Genomic DNA, 13415 nt, shown 5'->3' with positions numbered 1-13415 from the left:
TAAAGACCTAAATGTAAGACCCAAAACTATGAAACTACTATAAGAAAATATAGGGGAAATGCTTCAGGACATTGGTCTGGGCAAAGATTTTTATCAAAAGCACAGGCAAAAACAAAAACAGACAAATGGGATTATATCAAACTAAAAAGCTTTACACAGCAAAAGAAACAATCAACAGAGTAAAAAGACAACCTACAAAGTAGGAGTATTATAAAGTATTCAGATGGCAATGGATAAATATCTAAAATATACTAGGAACTAAAACATCTTGACAGCAAAAATAATAATAATAATCCAATTTTGTAAATGGGCAAATGATTTGAATACTTATTTCTTAGAAAAAGACATACAAATGGCAAAGACATATATGAAAAATGCTCAATGTCACTAATCATCAGGGAAATGCAAATCAAAACCATAATGAGATATCAACCACAATGAGAGATCTCATTGTGTTAGAATGGCTATTATCAAAAAGACAAAAAATTAACAAATGCTGGTGAAGATGCAGAAAAAAAGGAACTCATATACATTGTTGGTGGGAATGTAAATTAGTATAGCCATTATGAAAAACAGTATGGAGATTCCCCCCAAAAAATAAAAATAGAACTGTCATATTATCCAACAATCCCAATATGGGATATATGTCCAGAGGAAAGTAAATTAGTATACCGAAGAGATATCTGCATTCCCATATTTATTGCAGCACTATTCACAATAGCCAAGATATGGAATCAACCTAAGTATCTATCAACAGAGGAAAAGATAAAGAAAATGTGGTATATATACACAATGAAATACTAATCCACCATAAAAAAGAATGAAATCCTATTTGCAGCAACATGGATAAGCCTGGAGGACATCATGTTTAGTGAAATAAGCCAGGCACAGAGAGATAAATATTGCATGTTCTCACTCACACATAAAAGCTAAATAAATTGATCTCACAGAAGCATAGAATAGAATAGTGGTAACTAGAGGCTGGGAAGGGTAAAGGAGAGGGAAGGTTAGGTGGAGGTTAGTTAACAGATATGAAGGTACTGTTAGATAGGAGGAATAATTTCTAGTGTTCCAAAGCACTTCAGGGTGACTATAGTTAAAAATTTAGTCTATATTTTCAAATAGCTAGAAGAGAGATTGAATGTTCCCAGCACAAAGAAATGATAAATGTTTGAGGTGACGGATATGCAAATTATCCTCATTTGATCATTACACATTCTATACAGGTATCAAAGTATTGCCCTTTACCCCACAAATACATGCAATTATTACATAGCAATTAAAATTTTACAAATACATCCACAAATTTGTTGACACTTCTCCCATAAAAAAAGTTGTCTAACTCCCTCTCCTTAGACATTGACAGTCTTAATGACTAAGTTCTGATGTGACTGTGGTTTGAAGTGACACTGCATGACTTCCACTTTTAGTTTAGAAAAGGCATTACAGCTTCCAATGAGGTTTTTCTCTCTTGCAATGTTCACCCTTAGAACCCAGCTACTATTAATACATTGAGAGGAAACAAACAGTCCTGTGGAAAGACCATGAGTAGGAGTTCTAGCCACAGCTTTACCTAAGAACTCAGCCAACACCAGTATCAGTTACCAGACATCTGAGGGAGTGGACCTTCGGATGATTTCAGTTTCCAATTTTTCAGTCGTCCCAGCTGGCATCAAGTAGAGAGTGGAACAGAGACAAGCTGTTCCCACCAAGCCCTGCACAAATTACAGATTTGTAAGCAAAGTAAATGTTGTAATTGTTTTAAACCACTATGCTTGAGGGTGGTTATACAGCAATACATCAAATGAACAGGAAGAAAGAGTGCCAAATATTGGACACAAGTTTAGAGTATGTACTGCAACCTACAGGACAGCATCAAAAAGGGTTATCTTCCAGAAGGCATCACAACTAAGTCTTCAATATCGCTTTAATAAGACAAGGTGCTTCTTGGTGATGGAGTACACCATTAGACCAATAAATGCCATGGCCAATACCTTAATGCATTACTTCATTGTAGAGTGATTTTTTGTGTGTCAGAAACAATATGGCATGAGATACAATAATGGTGTATACAGCATTTAGTAAGCCCTTTGATGGCTGTGTTGGCAGAAGTATAACAAGCAGGGAGAACAAAATCTAAATCTAGAATATTATAGTATATTTTAGAAATGACAAGTAACAACCCCACACACACCAAATAATGGGGGAGGGCCAATGGAATAGGTCTGCCTACACATGGCTGGCTCATCCTTCTGGAGGATATGTATCAACAACTCAGAACTAGTCACTGCTGCTGAACCTAAACACTCAGCAAAGTGGCTTGGTGATCCCTTGCCATTTCATTCATGATTCCACTGAGTAAGCACCAAGCCTGGAAAAGGAAGATACTTTCATGCACAGAGCAGTTCATTTCATACATGTGATTCTTAAAGATTCATTCTGAGAGATCCATCACCATATCTCTTCCTGAGTCTTCCTTGTCACCAGCTCTCCAATCTTGTTCTTGCTATGTCCTTGACAAACTGGCCAAACAATTATCCTCTGACCCTGAATTGATCATAAATTATTATAGCTATCTCTCCTTTCAGGCAAAGTGAACATCAAGACGTACTGCTGGAAATTCTGCCCACTAAAAGAACTTCACAACTTCGACATTCTTCAGGTTCAAAGCAGGGCTACAACAATATAACGATCCATTTCTCACAAGTACCAGCATATTATGCAGAGCAATATACTTGCATGGTGCCTGGCACATCGTGGGTGCTCAATAGATACTTGTTGAATAATTTTTTTTAAATGTAGATCATCTCTCTCCCCTGGTTAAGTCCCTTCAATAGCTTTCCTTTAGTCTAAAACATTTTACTGCATGTGGCCCCTACATTCTTCTTTCCTTTCGTCTCTGTACTCTAAGCCTTGGCCTTCAGTTCCCCGAATGTTCCATGCTTCCTCCTGCCCCAAGATCTTTGCTGAGGCTGTTCCCTCTCCTTGCCTAGTTAACTCCATCCTTCAGGTCTTGATTCAAGAATCACTTCCTCCCTTACAACCATCTTTCTTCAGATTACTTACCTCCATATTCATTTATGTGTTTAATGAATTGCTGGGACTCTAAGTTCTATGACTTTGTGCACTCACCACTGATTGCTCAGCACCTAACATAGTGCCAGGCACTTAGTAGGTGCTAAATAATATTTTCTTGAATGAATGAATTCATGAATAAATGAATGAATGCATCTGTAACAAAATATAGTAGAGGTAATTTACCTATAAATTATCATTGACAGTTTTGCTTAAGAAGCTGTCACCAGGCCGGGTGTGGTGGCTCATGCCTGTAATCCTAGCACTCTGGGAGGCCAAGGCGGGTGGATTGCTTGAGGTCAAGTGTTCGAGACTAGCCTCAGCAAGAGTGAGACCCCGTCTCTACTAAAAATAGAAATAAATTATCTGGCCAACTAAAAAATATATATAGAAAAAAAAATTAGCTGGGCATGGTGGCGCATGTCTGTAGTCCCAGCTACTGGGGAGGCTGAGGCAGTAGGATCCCTTAAGCCCAGGAGTTTGAGGTTGCTGTGACCTAGGCTGACGCCATGGCACTCACTCTGGCCCAGGCAACACAGTGAGACTCTGTCTCAAAAAAAAAAAAAAAAAAAAAAGAAGCTGTCACCACAGTTTTTACTCCACTAATTCACATTTTTTTATTTGAAAAACAAGGCATTTGTCAAGATAACTTTCCTAAGTGTTTATATACTAACACTACACAATAGAAACATATAAGCCATGTATGTAATTTTTTTTTTTAAGAGATAAGGGCTCACTATATTCCCCAGGCTGGACTCAAACTCCTGGGCTCAAGAAATCCTCCCACCTCTGCCTCTAGAGTAGCTGGGACTAGAGGCATACCACCACTGTGCCTGGCTCATATATAATTTGAATATTCTAACAGCCACATTATTTAAAAATATATTAATTTTAATATTTACCCTAATGTATCCAAAACATTATCATTTCAACAGGTAATCAATATAAAAATTATTAATGAGTTACATTCTTTTCTTCATGCCAAGTCTTTGAAATTCTGTATTTTACAATTACATATGTCAATCCATACTAGCTGTATTTCAAGTGCTCAATAGCCACACATGACTAGTCGATGCCTTATCAGATGGCATACTGGACAGTGCAGTTCTACAGGATTCACTTTCACAATAACGAATATGACCATCCTTAGCTCCCATAATTAGCGTCAGGAAAACCACCTGAAGTCGAACTTTCATCCAGAAGGATCTAACTGGCCCAACATAACAGATGGTTTAAACAAGAAGTGAGTTTCAGTTCAGGGTTTGTAACTCAGAAAGTTGTCCCTGGGAACAATTTTAACTGATGTGTCCTTTTCACCTTCCTATAACATCTCTGTATCTCGTTTATTTAAATGAATTCTTTGCTCCTCCCCAAGATGGGGGCCACCTCCTTTGCAAAGGTATCTATTTCTCCTCCTTTGAGGCCAATTTATAATTCTCCGAATTTTCAGGTACTTCCTGGCAAATCAGTCGGTTGCCCTGCCTACCTAGGAAAGGCTGGGGGTTGGGGGAGACAGCCTGTCCAGCCGCCTACGTCAAGCATCACTGAGTACTTCAGTGCTTTCCCTTTGCCTGCTTGGGCCTCTGGAAAAGAAGCCTGGAAAACAGTGCCAGCCAGGGTTTAGGGGCACCCAACAGTTGGACTCAGATTCCTCCCTCGGTTCCGAAAAGTGGCTCTCCCTCCATCAGTATTCTATCCGCACACGGGTTTTGTTTTTAGGTGCATCTATCTCACCATATGGCCACCGGCCACAGCAACCAACAGCGCCTAGAAAGCACACGACCGGTCTACTTTCAGCAGCACTACCGTCCCCGGCCAAAGGGGAAGGGGCAGGACATCCGCCCGGTACGAGCCACTTCCGGAAGTGACGTAGGAGTGTCAACATGCAAGATGGCGGCCCATCACCGGCAGAACACGGCAGGGCGGAGGAAAGTGCAGGTATGGAAGCCTGGCTCCTCGGCCTTCCGGACGCGGCCGGCAGCTCTGGGCCTGCCTCCATCGAGCAGATGCCTCGGGCCGCAGGCGGCTAGGGTAGTGGCTCGGGGCAAGCGGGGCGGGACACGACCGGAGGCGAGGGGTGGGGCCGCGGCGCTAACGGCTTGAGGAAGGGGCGGCGTGGGGGCGGCCGACTTGGCAGTTGGGGCCCAGTCCCGCAACCCTCGCGTGCGGCGTCCTGAGCCCGGGGTTGTTGGTTGCCGCTTTCCTGTAGCAAAGGGCTTGCGAGGTCGGGATGGGTTCGCTCCCCGCCCACTTTCCTCCTCCTTCCCCTTCCTTTCTTAAAAGCGCTGTGCCCCCGCCTCGCCTCGTCGGAGCGGAGGCCTCCGAGCGCTTCCCGGCGGGGGGGCGGCGGCGGAGTGAGTGGGCTTGTGCGGGGGCGTGGCGAAGCGGCAGAGCGCGGACTTCCCTGAGGGGTTTCTGTGCAGGATTCCGCACGTGGGAGCCCCCCAGCCTTCTCTTTTGTGAGAGCCGTCTCCTGGGTGAGGTGGAAACGACGTTGTAGTGTGCTGGTGTTCGTGGAGAAATTATAATTTTAATTGTCTTGGAATTTAATTTCGTCTTCACCATTTCTTTATCTTCTGTGTGCATCGTTGAATCTTTGTTTCTATAATTTGTCATCCAAGGGTAAAGAGTTATTTAATCCTACCATGTTTGGGGTACGTTTCAGAGTTATTGCCACTTACTATTTTCGGGGAGTAAAAGCCCTATTACAGGTGTTTGCCTGCAGGTATAGTGTATGTAGTAGTGGCAGTATGGTGCATTTATTGATTAAACATTTACCAAGCACTTGGATTAGCTCTAAAAGGGGGAAAGGATTGAGATGGTACAGGAATAAGTAACACTCAAGTTTACTTTATAAAACACCGCATTATACTTAGTTCTACAGCTTGACATGGACGAGTGTTTAATAGGTAGTCAAGACAAAGTAGTCCTTCACTGAGGTAACCCCAGCAGAAGGCTGTAGACTATGTAGTCTTCTGAGTAGTTCACATCTTTTTTTTATTGATCACATTGATTAGTACAGTATCTTAAGCACTCACTAGATACTTGTTGGATTGAGTAAAATTAATAAAAATCTGAAATAACTTACCCTGTTAAGTGATTTTTTAAAATACATTAGTGACAGCATTTAAATAACCCCAGTATCCAAGCCAGGGGGTGAGAATATCTCCTCAGGACTAAAATGTAAGTTAGTTGTATTATGGACTTTGGTAGTATACTTCTTAAGGGAGTAAGGGTAGTTAATAAGGCCTCTCAATTCCTTGCATTAAGACTTAAAAGACAATTATTCAAAAGTACAGGATGAGGAAGATGTAAATTAACAGTAGCAGGTGTGGAAAAACTGAGTGTTTTAATAAGCTGAATGTGAGCTAGTGCATGTAGAACGAGGGAGGTGATAATTCCACTCTTCAGTGGTCTGAGTACAAAACTAGTTTAGTGTTCAGCAGTTAGCACTTTTGTTCTTCATAGGTACGTCAATCACACTGAAGAACTGGCTTAAAACTACTTCCTATGAAGAGCATTTGAAAGAGCTGTTTAAGATTAGCTTGCTGAAGAGAAGATTCAGGGAGCTTTCTCTGAATATGTGGGGAATTTGTCCCTATATATAGAGGCAACATGAGAAGCGACAAGGATTGATTTCTTCTCAAACGACATTGTGTATGGACGTGTTTTAAACTAGTGCATGCGTGTTTGTTGCAAACAAAAACCCACAAACAGTACAAAAGTATAAATTACAGTTGTCCTCCACTTTTCAAAGAAAGCTACTGTGGGCAGTGTGATATATAATGCTAGAACAGGGCTTCTCAACCTGAGCACTGTTAACATTTTAGGCTGGGTAATTCTTCATTTGTCAGAGGGCGGGGGCTGTTCTATGCTTTGGCTTCTACCTGGTTGCTACCCACTAGATGTAGTAACGCCTTCCCAGTTGGTGACAACCAAAAATGTCTCTAGACATTTTCAAATGTCCCCTCAAGGGCAAAATTGCCACAGGTTGAGAACCACTGTTCTAAACCTCTTCCTGTTTGTATACCTGACTTGCATGATTTTTTTAGTATAAATAGAGCCATCATATCAACTGTTTTGTGTCTTGCTTAGTCAAAATTTTAAATAAGCATTCTTTTTGACCTAGCATTCCTTACCTAAAAATTTATTCTACGAAGTATGTATGCATGTATCTCTATTGGCACAATGGCATTTGTTGTAGGAATGTTGTCATTGTGAAACACAATACCTAAATATCCATAATTGGAAATCTAAATGTCTAATAATCTAAATTGTTAGACAAGTTACAGTCCATTCATGCAGTGGACTAATTTGCAGTTGTTAAAAAGGCAAGCTAGATCTGTATTATAAAAAGTAAATGTGTCCAGAAGTCAAAAAAGCAAGTCAACATAATATGGCACCATTTCCACAAAGGAAATAATGCATTTTAAGTCTGGAAGGATAGTTACAGTGATTATTTATCCCTTTGGGATTAAATTATGTGATCATGAGTGAAACAGGACATAGGATATCTTTAACTTTAAAATATATGTACCTTGCCAGGCGCAGTGGCTCTCGCCTGTAATCCTAGCACTCTGGGAGGCCGAGGCGGGTGGATCACTCGAGGTCAGGAGTTCGAGACCAGCCTGAGCAAGAGCGAGACCCCGTGTCTACTAAAAATAGAAATTAGCTGGCCAACTAAAATACATATAGAAAAAATTAGCTGGGCATGGTGGCGCATGCCTGTAGTCCCAGCTACTGGGGAGGCTGAGGCAGTAGGATTGCTTAAGCCCAGGAGTTTGAGGTTGCTGTCAGCTAGGCTGACGCCACGGCACTCACTCTAGCCAGGGCAACAAAGTGACACTCTGTCTCAAAAAAAAAAAAAAAAATACATATATATATATATATATATGTACCTTTATATTTTTGAAAGGAAATTTTTACATTATTTGCTTTTATAAGTAAAACCTTCCATTTTGGAAAAAGTTTATAATGGATACTTGGGGGAGTAAATATATTTTGCCTCTTGAATGTCTATGTCTTGGACCAAGAGACAGTTGCCCTCTGCTCCATTGTCAAGTTGTAGGCCAAGATGAACCCTTGAGACTTACCATAGTGCTAAAATAATCAGTGGGTCCAAACATACTGCTTATTAATTAAAGACATAATGAAAAATGAGCACGTCCTAGCATCTTTAGCTTCTAAGGAAACTGGAGGTATGAGGGGGAAGGGATGGATTTGTAATTGTCAGAAACATCAAACAGTCAAATATTTGAATTCAGATATGATTCAGCTTTGTTCCTGGTAATCAGGATTTCAAAGCAAGTCTTTTCAGTCCCGGGTGGTCCCTTAGTGCTACAATTTTCCAGCAACCTGAGTTTGTTAATTGGCTCTCTCTGCCTCCAACTTTCCTCCTGTTATGGTCTTCCTTCACTTGATTCAAGAATATAAGTACTTGGGCTTCCATAACAATAGGATTCTTTAGGCTGGAAATGTCCCCAAATTCAGCTTAACCAGGCTCACATAATAAAGGACATGTATTGGCTTATGGAAATGAAAACTCAAGAGTTAGTGCTAGATTCATGCAAGTCTTTATCCAGCAGGCTCACCATGACTCTCTACGCTAAGAAGTGATGTAAAGTCAGCTTTACCATGGGCTGCATACAAGTGGTCCTCTATTCCCAAACCCCAGTTCCAGGGCTTCCCTCTCAGTGGCATGGTGACTGCACTTGCCCCAGACCTCATATCCTTTCACCACACTATCTAATATAGCAGGGAGTTTCTGAAGTAGCCCCAGTATATGTTCTGCTAGGATTTGTTTGCCTTGAGAGAAATTTTGGGAGCAGAGGTAGGGAATGGGGAGGCAACCAACAAATGTTTATTCTACCACTACTTACTCCCTTTCCCTGCCAAATATTTAGTCCTTTCAAAGCTCAAAGTGGTCTTTACTTCTGATTTTGATCTGGGTTGATGATTTAATCTTTGAGACTTTTTTAAGGAAGTAGAATGCTGCCAAATACTTAGCCATATGTCCAAGGTGAGTCACTTTTTGTGTTAGGATGGGTAATAAAAAATATGCCTGTTTGACATCTGTTGGAACAGGTGTCAGCAAACTTTTTCTGTAAAGGGTCAAATAATAAATATTAGGGTTTACAGGTTATTCTTCAGTGTTATAACCACTCAAGTCAGTGTCCTTAGCATTCAGTTCTGCCATTACAGCTTAAAACCAACCATAGACAATACCTGAATGAATAGGTATGGCTCTGTTCCAATAACATTAGTTTACAAAAACAGGCTTTGGGCTTAATTTGGCCCATAGGCGGGTTTTTTTTGCTAACTCCTGGTTTAAAAGAAGGTTGGTTTGAAAGTATCCTAGTTTTATTGCAAGGCTACTTTTTACAATACTTTTAAAAATCAATATTATTGAAATATAGTTATGAGCAGAAACTCATGGTTCACAAGATTGGACAGGAAAAACAAATGTGGGAATTATTGATATTTAGCCAGATTTTCTTGGAGCGGACTAAACTAGCCTGATAGCTAGAAGTAGTTTTACATAAAAGAGCTGTGTGACTCCATTTATAGCAGTGGTCTCCAATTTTTTTGGCACCAGGGACTGGTTTCATGGAAGACAGTTTTTCCATGGACTGGAGGTGGGGGGTGGCAAGCGATGGGGAGCAGCTGTAAATACAGATGAAGATTTGCTCACTTGCCCACGGCTCACCTCCTGCTATGCAGCCTGGTTCCTAACAGGCCACATACCACACCGGTACTGGTCTGAAGCATGGGGGTTGGCAACCTCAGGTTTACAGGATGTTGTAGGACAGAACTAATCTATGGTGAAAAAAGTCAGATCTAGATTGCCTGGGGGTGGGGTGTGGAGATTGGGAAGAGAATGAAGGAACTTTTTAGGGTGGTGATAATGTTCTGTATATCTTGGTAGGGGGTTGTATTACACAGATGTATTCATATTCTGAAGTATCTGTGGTATACTTCAGATTTGTATATTTGACTGTATACAAATTTTACCTTAAAAGAACTAATATAAACATGTAACTCTAGTTAATGATATACATGCTGAAGTATTTAAGAGGAAGTGTGATTGATGATGTGCAATTTATTTTGAAAGACATCAAAAAATAAGATGAATCAAATGAATGGGTAAGTGTGCAATAAAGCAAATACAGAAAATGTTAAAAAAAACAAAAATGTTAATTGACTGTAAAAGAATAATGTGGTGGGTATAGGGCTGTTGGCTGTATAATTCTTCCAACTTTTGTATGAGTCTGAAATTTTTAATAATAAAATGTTGAGGGGAAATAGGCTTTAAAGATTAAAAATGGTTAGATGATGATAGAAAAGGGGGAAGTGAAATTTCAGTTATGGTGACCAGAGAAGGCCTTGCTGAGAAGCTGGCTTTTGAGTAAGGATCTGATTGAAGGAAATGATAGCCACAGAGGCATCTGGGGGAAGAGCATTCCAGTGAGGATATCAAATGCAAAGGTCCTGAGGTGGAAATGTGCCTTGCCTCTTTGTGGAATAATGAAGAAGCCTTTGTGGCTGACATATGATGAGTGAGTAAAGAGGAGCAGAAAATGAAATCAGACAGGTGACTGCAGGCCAGATCATATAGGGCCTTACAAGTCATAGTAAGCTCTGAATGAGATGGGAAGTAGTTGATAGATTTTGAGGTAAGGCATGTTTTATATGGGTTTTAATAGGATCTGCCTGGCTGCTTTATTCAGAACAGACTGCAGGGCAGAGCAGGGAGACCAAGTAGAAAGCTATTTTAAAAATCCAGATGCTATGTGATAGTCATTCCAACCAGCGTGGTGAGAAGTGGTTGAATTCTGGATGAGTCTTGAAGGTCAGGCTAACAGGCTTGCTAGCAGGATGTGAAATGAGAGAGAAGTAAGAATGGCACCAAGGTTTTGGGCCTGAGCAACTTGAACAATGGAGTTGCTTGTAACTGAGATAGGGAATACTGCAAGAAAATTTAGTTTGGAGAGGACTATCAGGAGCTCAGTTTTGGACTTGTTCTGGTTAAGTTGTCTATTAGACATCAAAGTGGAGATGAGGTAATGCACATCCTGAAGGAGCCTGGGGGAATAGCCCAGAGTGTCCCCTTTGTGAGCCTGATAGGCTTTGAAGTCTGTCTTATCTTTTGTTTTTAAGTGAATTTTGTGCTTATTTTATACTTATTCCATAATATATCCACATTTGTTTTCATATAAAAAATTGTTTTGTTACTGTGGTAAGCAGAATGAAGTCCTCCTAAAAATGTTCATGCCCTAATCCCTGGAACTTGTGAATATGTTATGTTACATGATAAAAAGGATTTTGCAGCTGTAATAAGGTTACAGATTTTAAAATAGGATTATCCCTATGGGCCCATTCTAATCATATAAGGCCTTAAAAACAGAGGACTTTCTCAAGCTAGAGGCATTAAGTGTAAGAGATTGTGAATGGTGAGAGATTTCAGTTGTGAAAGGAGCTCAACCGTTCATGGCAGGAGAGGACCACTGGAAAGCATGAGAAGGAATGCAGACCCCCTCTGGGAGCAAAGACAGACTCTTGGCTGACAGGCATCAAGGAAACAAAACAGGGACCTCAGGCCTACAACCTCAAGGAACTGGATTTGACCAATAACCTGAATGGATTTGGAGGCAGACTCTATCCTAGAGCCTCTAGTAAGGAGCACAGACCTGCTGACTCTTGTCAGTTTGGGACTGCAAGACCCTAAGCAGAGGGCACTTTTTATGTATGATGTCTTTAAAGCTTGTGTTGATTTGAGGCTAACCCAATTGGACATAAATTACCTAAAAATTACTGACATTCTTTGTAGTACAGTCTTCCTTGCCAGGAATTCACATGTATACCTGCTAACTTGGCCCTGAAATAAATCTTCCCAGGTAGTGAAACCAAAAAAAAAAAAAAGACCCTAAGCAGAGGACCCACTTAAGCCCAGCCCGGACTTCTAACCTTCAGAACTGAAATAATAAATGGGAGTTGTTTAAGTCATTAAAGTTGTAATTTTTTACATCAGCAGTAGAAAACCAATCTGATTACCTTCAAATAAAATGATCGAGGAAAGATAAGTTTCTCTCTCGATTGTTTCTACCTTATCACACTACCAATAACTTGAGGAGTATTTAAGTTTGAAATGTAGAGACAGATCACAAGAAGTTCAGTGGATAGTTCTTACCATCTGATTTCTTTGTTTTGGTTCCCAGATAGTTGCTGGAGATACTAATCAAACAATGCTTGCTGAGCCAGCTATAAATGCTTACAATGTAACTTAACTGGATACTTGTGGCTAGGGGACTACCCTATTATTTTTCTCCCACTTGGAGTCCCTTTAATTGGCTTTTCCAAAATGTATATTTCCTACTAAAGGCCTGGCTTCTCATCCTCTTGCAAAGCTCATGTAGTACTTTCCCCCCATTTCTAAAGCAAATCAAGATAGTCTGATATGAATCCTCATCTTCTGTGCCTTAGCCTGTACTCTTGGCTGTATAAATGAAGTTTTTCCATGACCATATTCACTCAGTTATTGTTTCTATCTCTAGCACCTTCTACTTTTATCTTTCCTTTATCTCCATTACTTCTGTTTGCCTGTATCTTGGGAAAATATATTAATATTTCACTTAACTTACTGTCCCATCTGGTTATGCTGTTTCCTCAACTAGAGTGTAAGCTCCAGGAAGACTTTTTTGTTCTTACTGTTGTATCCTCAGCATTTAAAATAGTGCCTGGCAACTAGTGGGTGCTTAATCAATATTTGTTGAAAGAATTAGATCCTGTTTTCCTCTATCTTTCTGTAGCCAGACATTTAATGTGATGTGTCTTTGAACCTATCATTATATATAGTTTATTTTCATTCCTTAAGGACCACATAGAATGGAGGTACCATAGTTTAACCATTTCCTTTTTGAAGATACTGGCTCTGTTTTTTCCATCATACTATAATTGGCTACAAAAAAAACTAATAGAGTTATAAAATAGTAAAGGAAGTCTTACAAAAGTAAACAAAAGGACAAAAATAGATAATATAGGATGCACAAAAGATGAGGGATCAGTTTCAAAGTACCAACATCCGATTTATGGAAGTTCAAGAAAGAGCAAAGAAAACAGATGGTTATTTATAATGGACACAAGAAAATTTCCCAGAGCTGAAGTACCACAAGTTTCTAGATTAAAAGGGCTTTCTAAATGTACCGCAAAATTAATGATAAAAGGACCAAATCAAGAAATGTCTTAACACCAAGAACAAAAGAGAAGCTCCTAAAAGCTTGGCGAAGAGGGTGGCACAGTGGTTGGGAAGAACAGGAGAAGGAAAATGGGGTCGCTCCAAAGTT

At 40.2% G+C, this 13415-nt stretch overlaps 1 protein-coding gene and 1 long non-coding RNA gene across 3 annotated transcripts in view; one reads left to right on the top strand and one right to left on the bottom strand.

Annotated features, from left to right (window-relative positions):
* The window catches only part of LOC123641129, a 62191-nt gene extending 60552 nt beyond the window's left edge, over positions 1–1639 (bottom strand). The window contains exon 1 of the long non-coding RNA XR_006736227.1: positions 1606–1639. This is a non-coding gene — a long non-coding RNA (uncharacterized LOC123641129). The remainder of the gene's footprint in view (positions 1–1605) is intronic.
* Positions 1640–4931: 3292 nt separating this feature from the next.
* The window catches only part of WDR48 (WD repeat domain 48), a 46439-nt gene continuing 37955 nt past the window's right edge, over positions 4932–13415 (top strand). Inside the window, exon 1 of one of the 2 annotated variants that reach the window (XM_045536413.1) lies at positions 4932–5013. In XM_045536413.1, coding sequence (XP_045392369.1) covers positions 4966–5013 — 48 coding nt within the window. In that variant the 5' untranslated portion in view covers positions 4932–4965. The remainder of the gene's footprint in view (positions 5014–13415) is intronic. The other variant, XM_045536421.1, reaches the window with a different exon arrangement.

This window comes from Lemur catta, chromosome 1 (assembly GCF_020740605.2).
Source record: "Lemur catta isolate mLemCat1 chromosome 1, mLemCat1.pri, whole genome shotgun sequence".
Taxonomy (NCBI): domain Eukaryota; kingdom Metazoa; phylum Chordata; class Mammalia; order Primates; family Lemuridae; genus Lemur; species Lemur catta.
The sequence above is the reverse complement of the archived record's forward strand: the minus strand, read 5'-3'. Positions and strand labels throughout refer to the sequence as shown.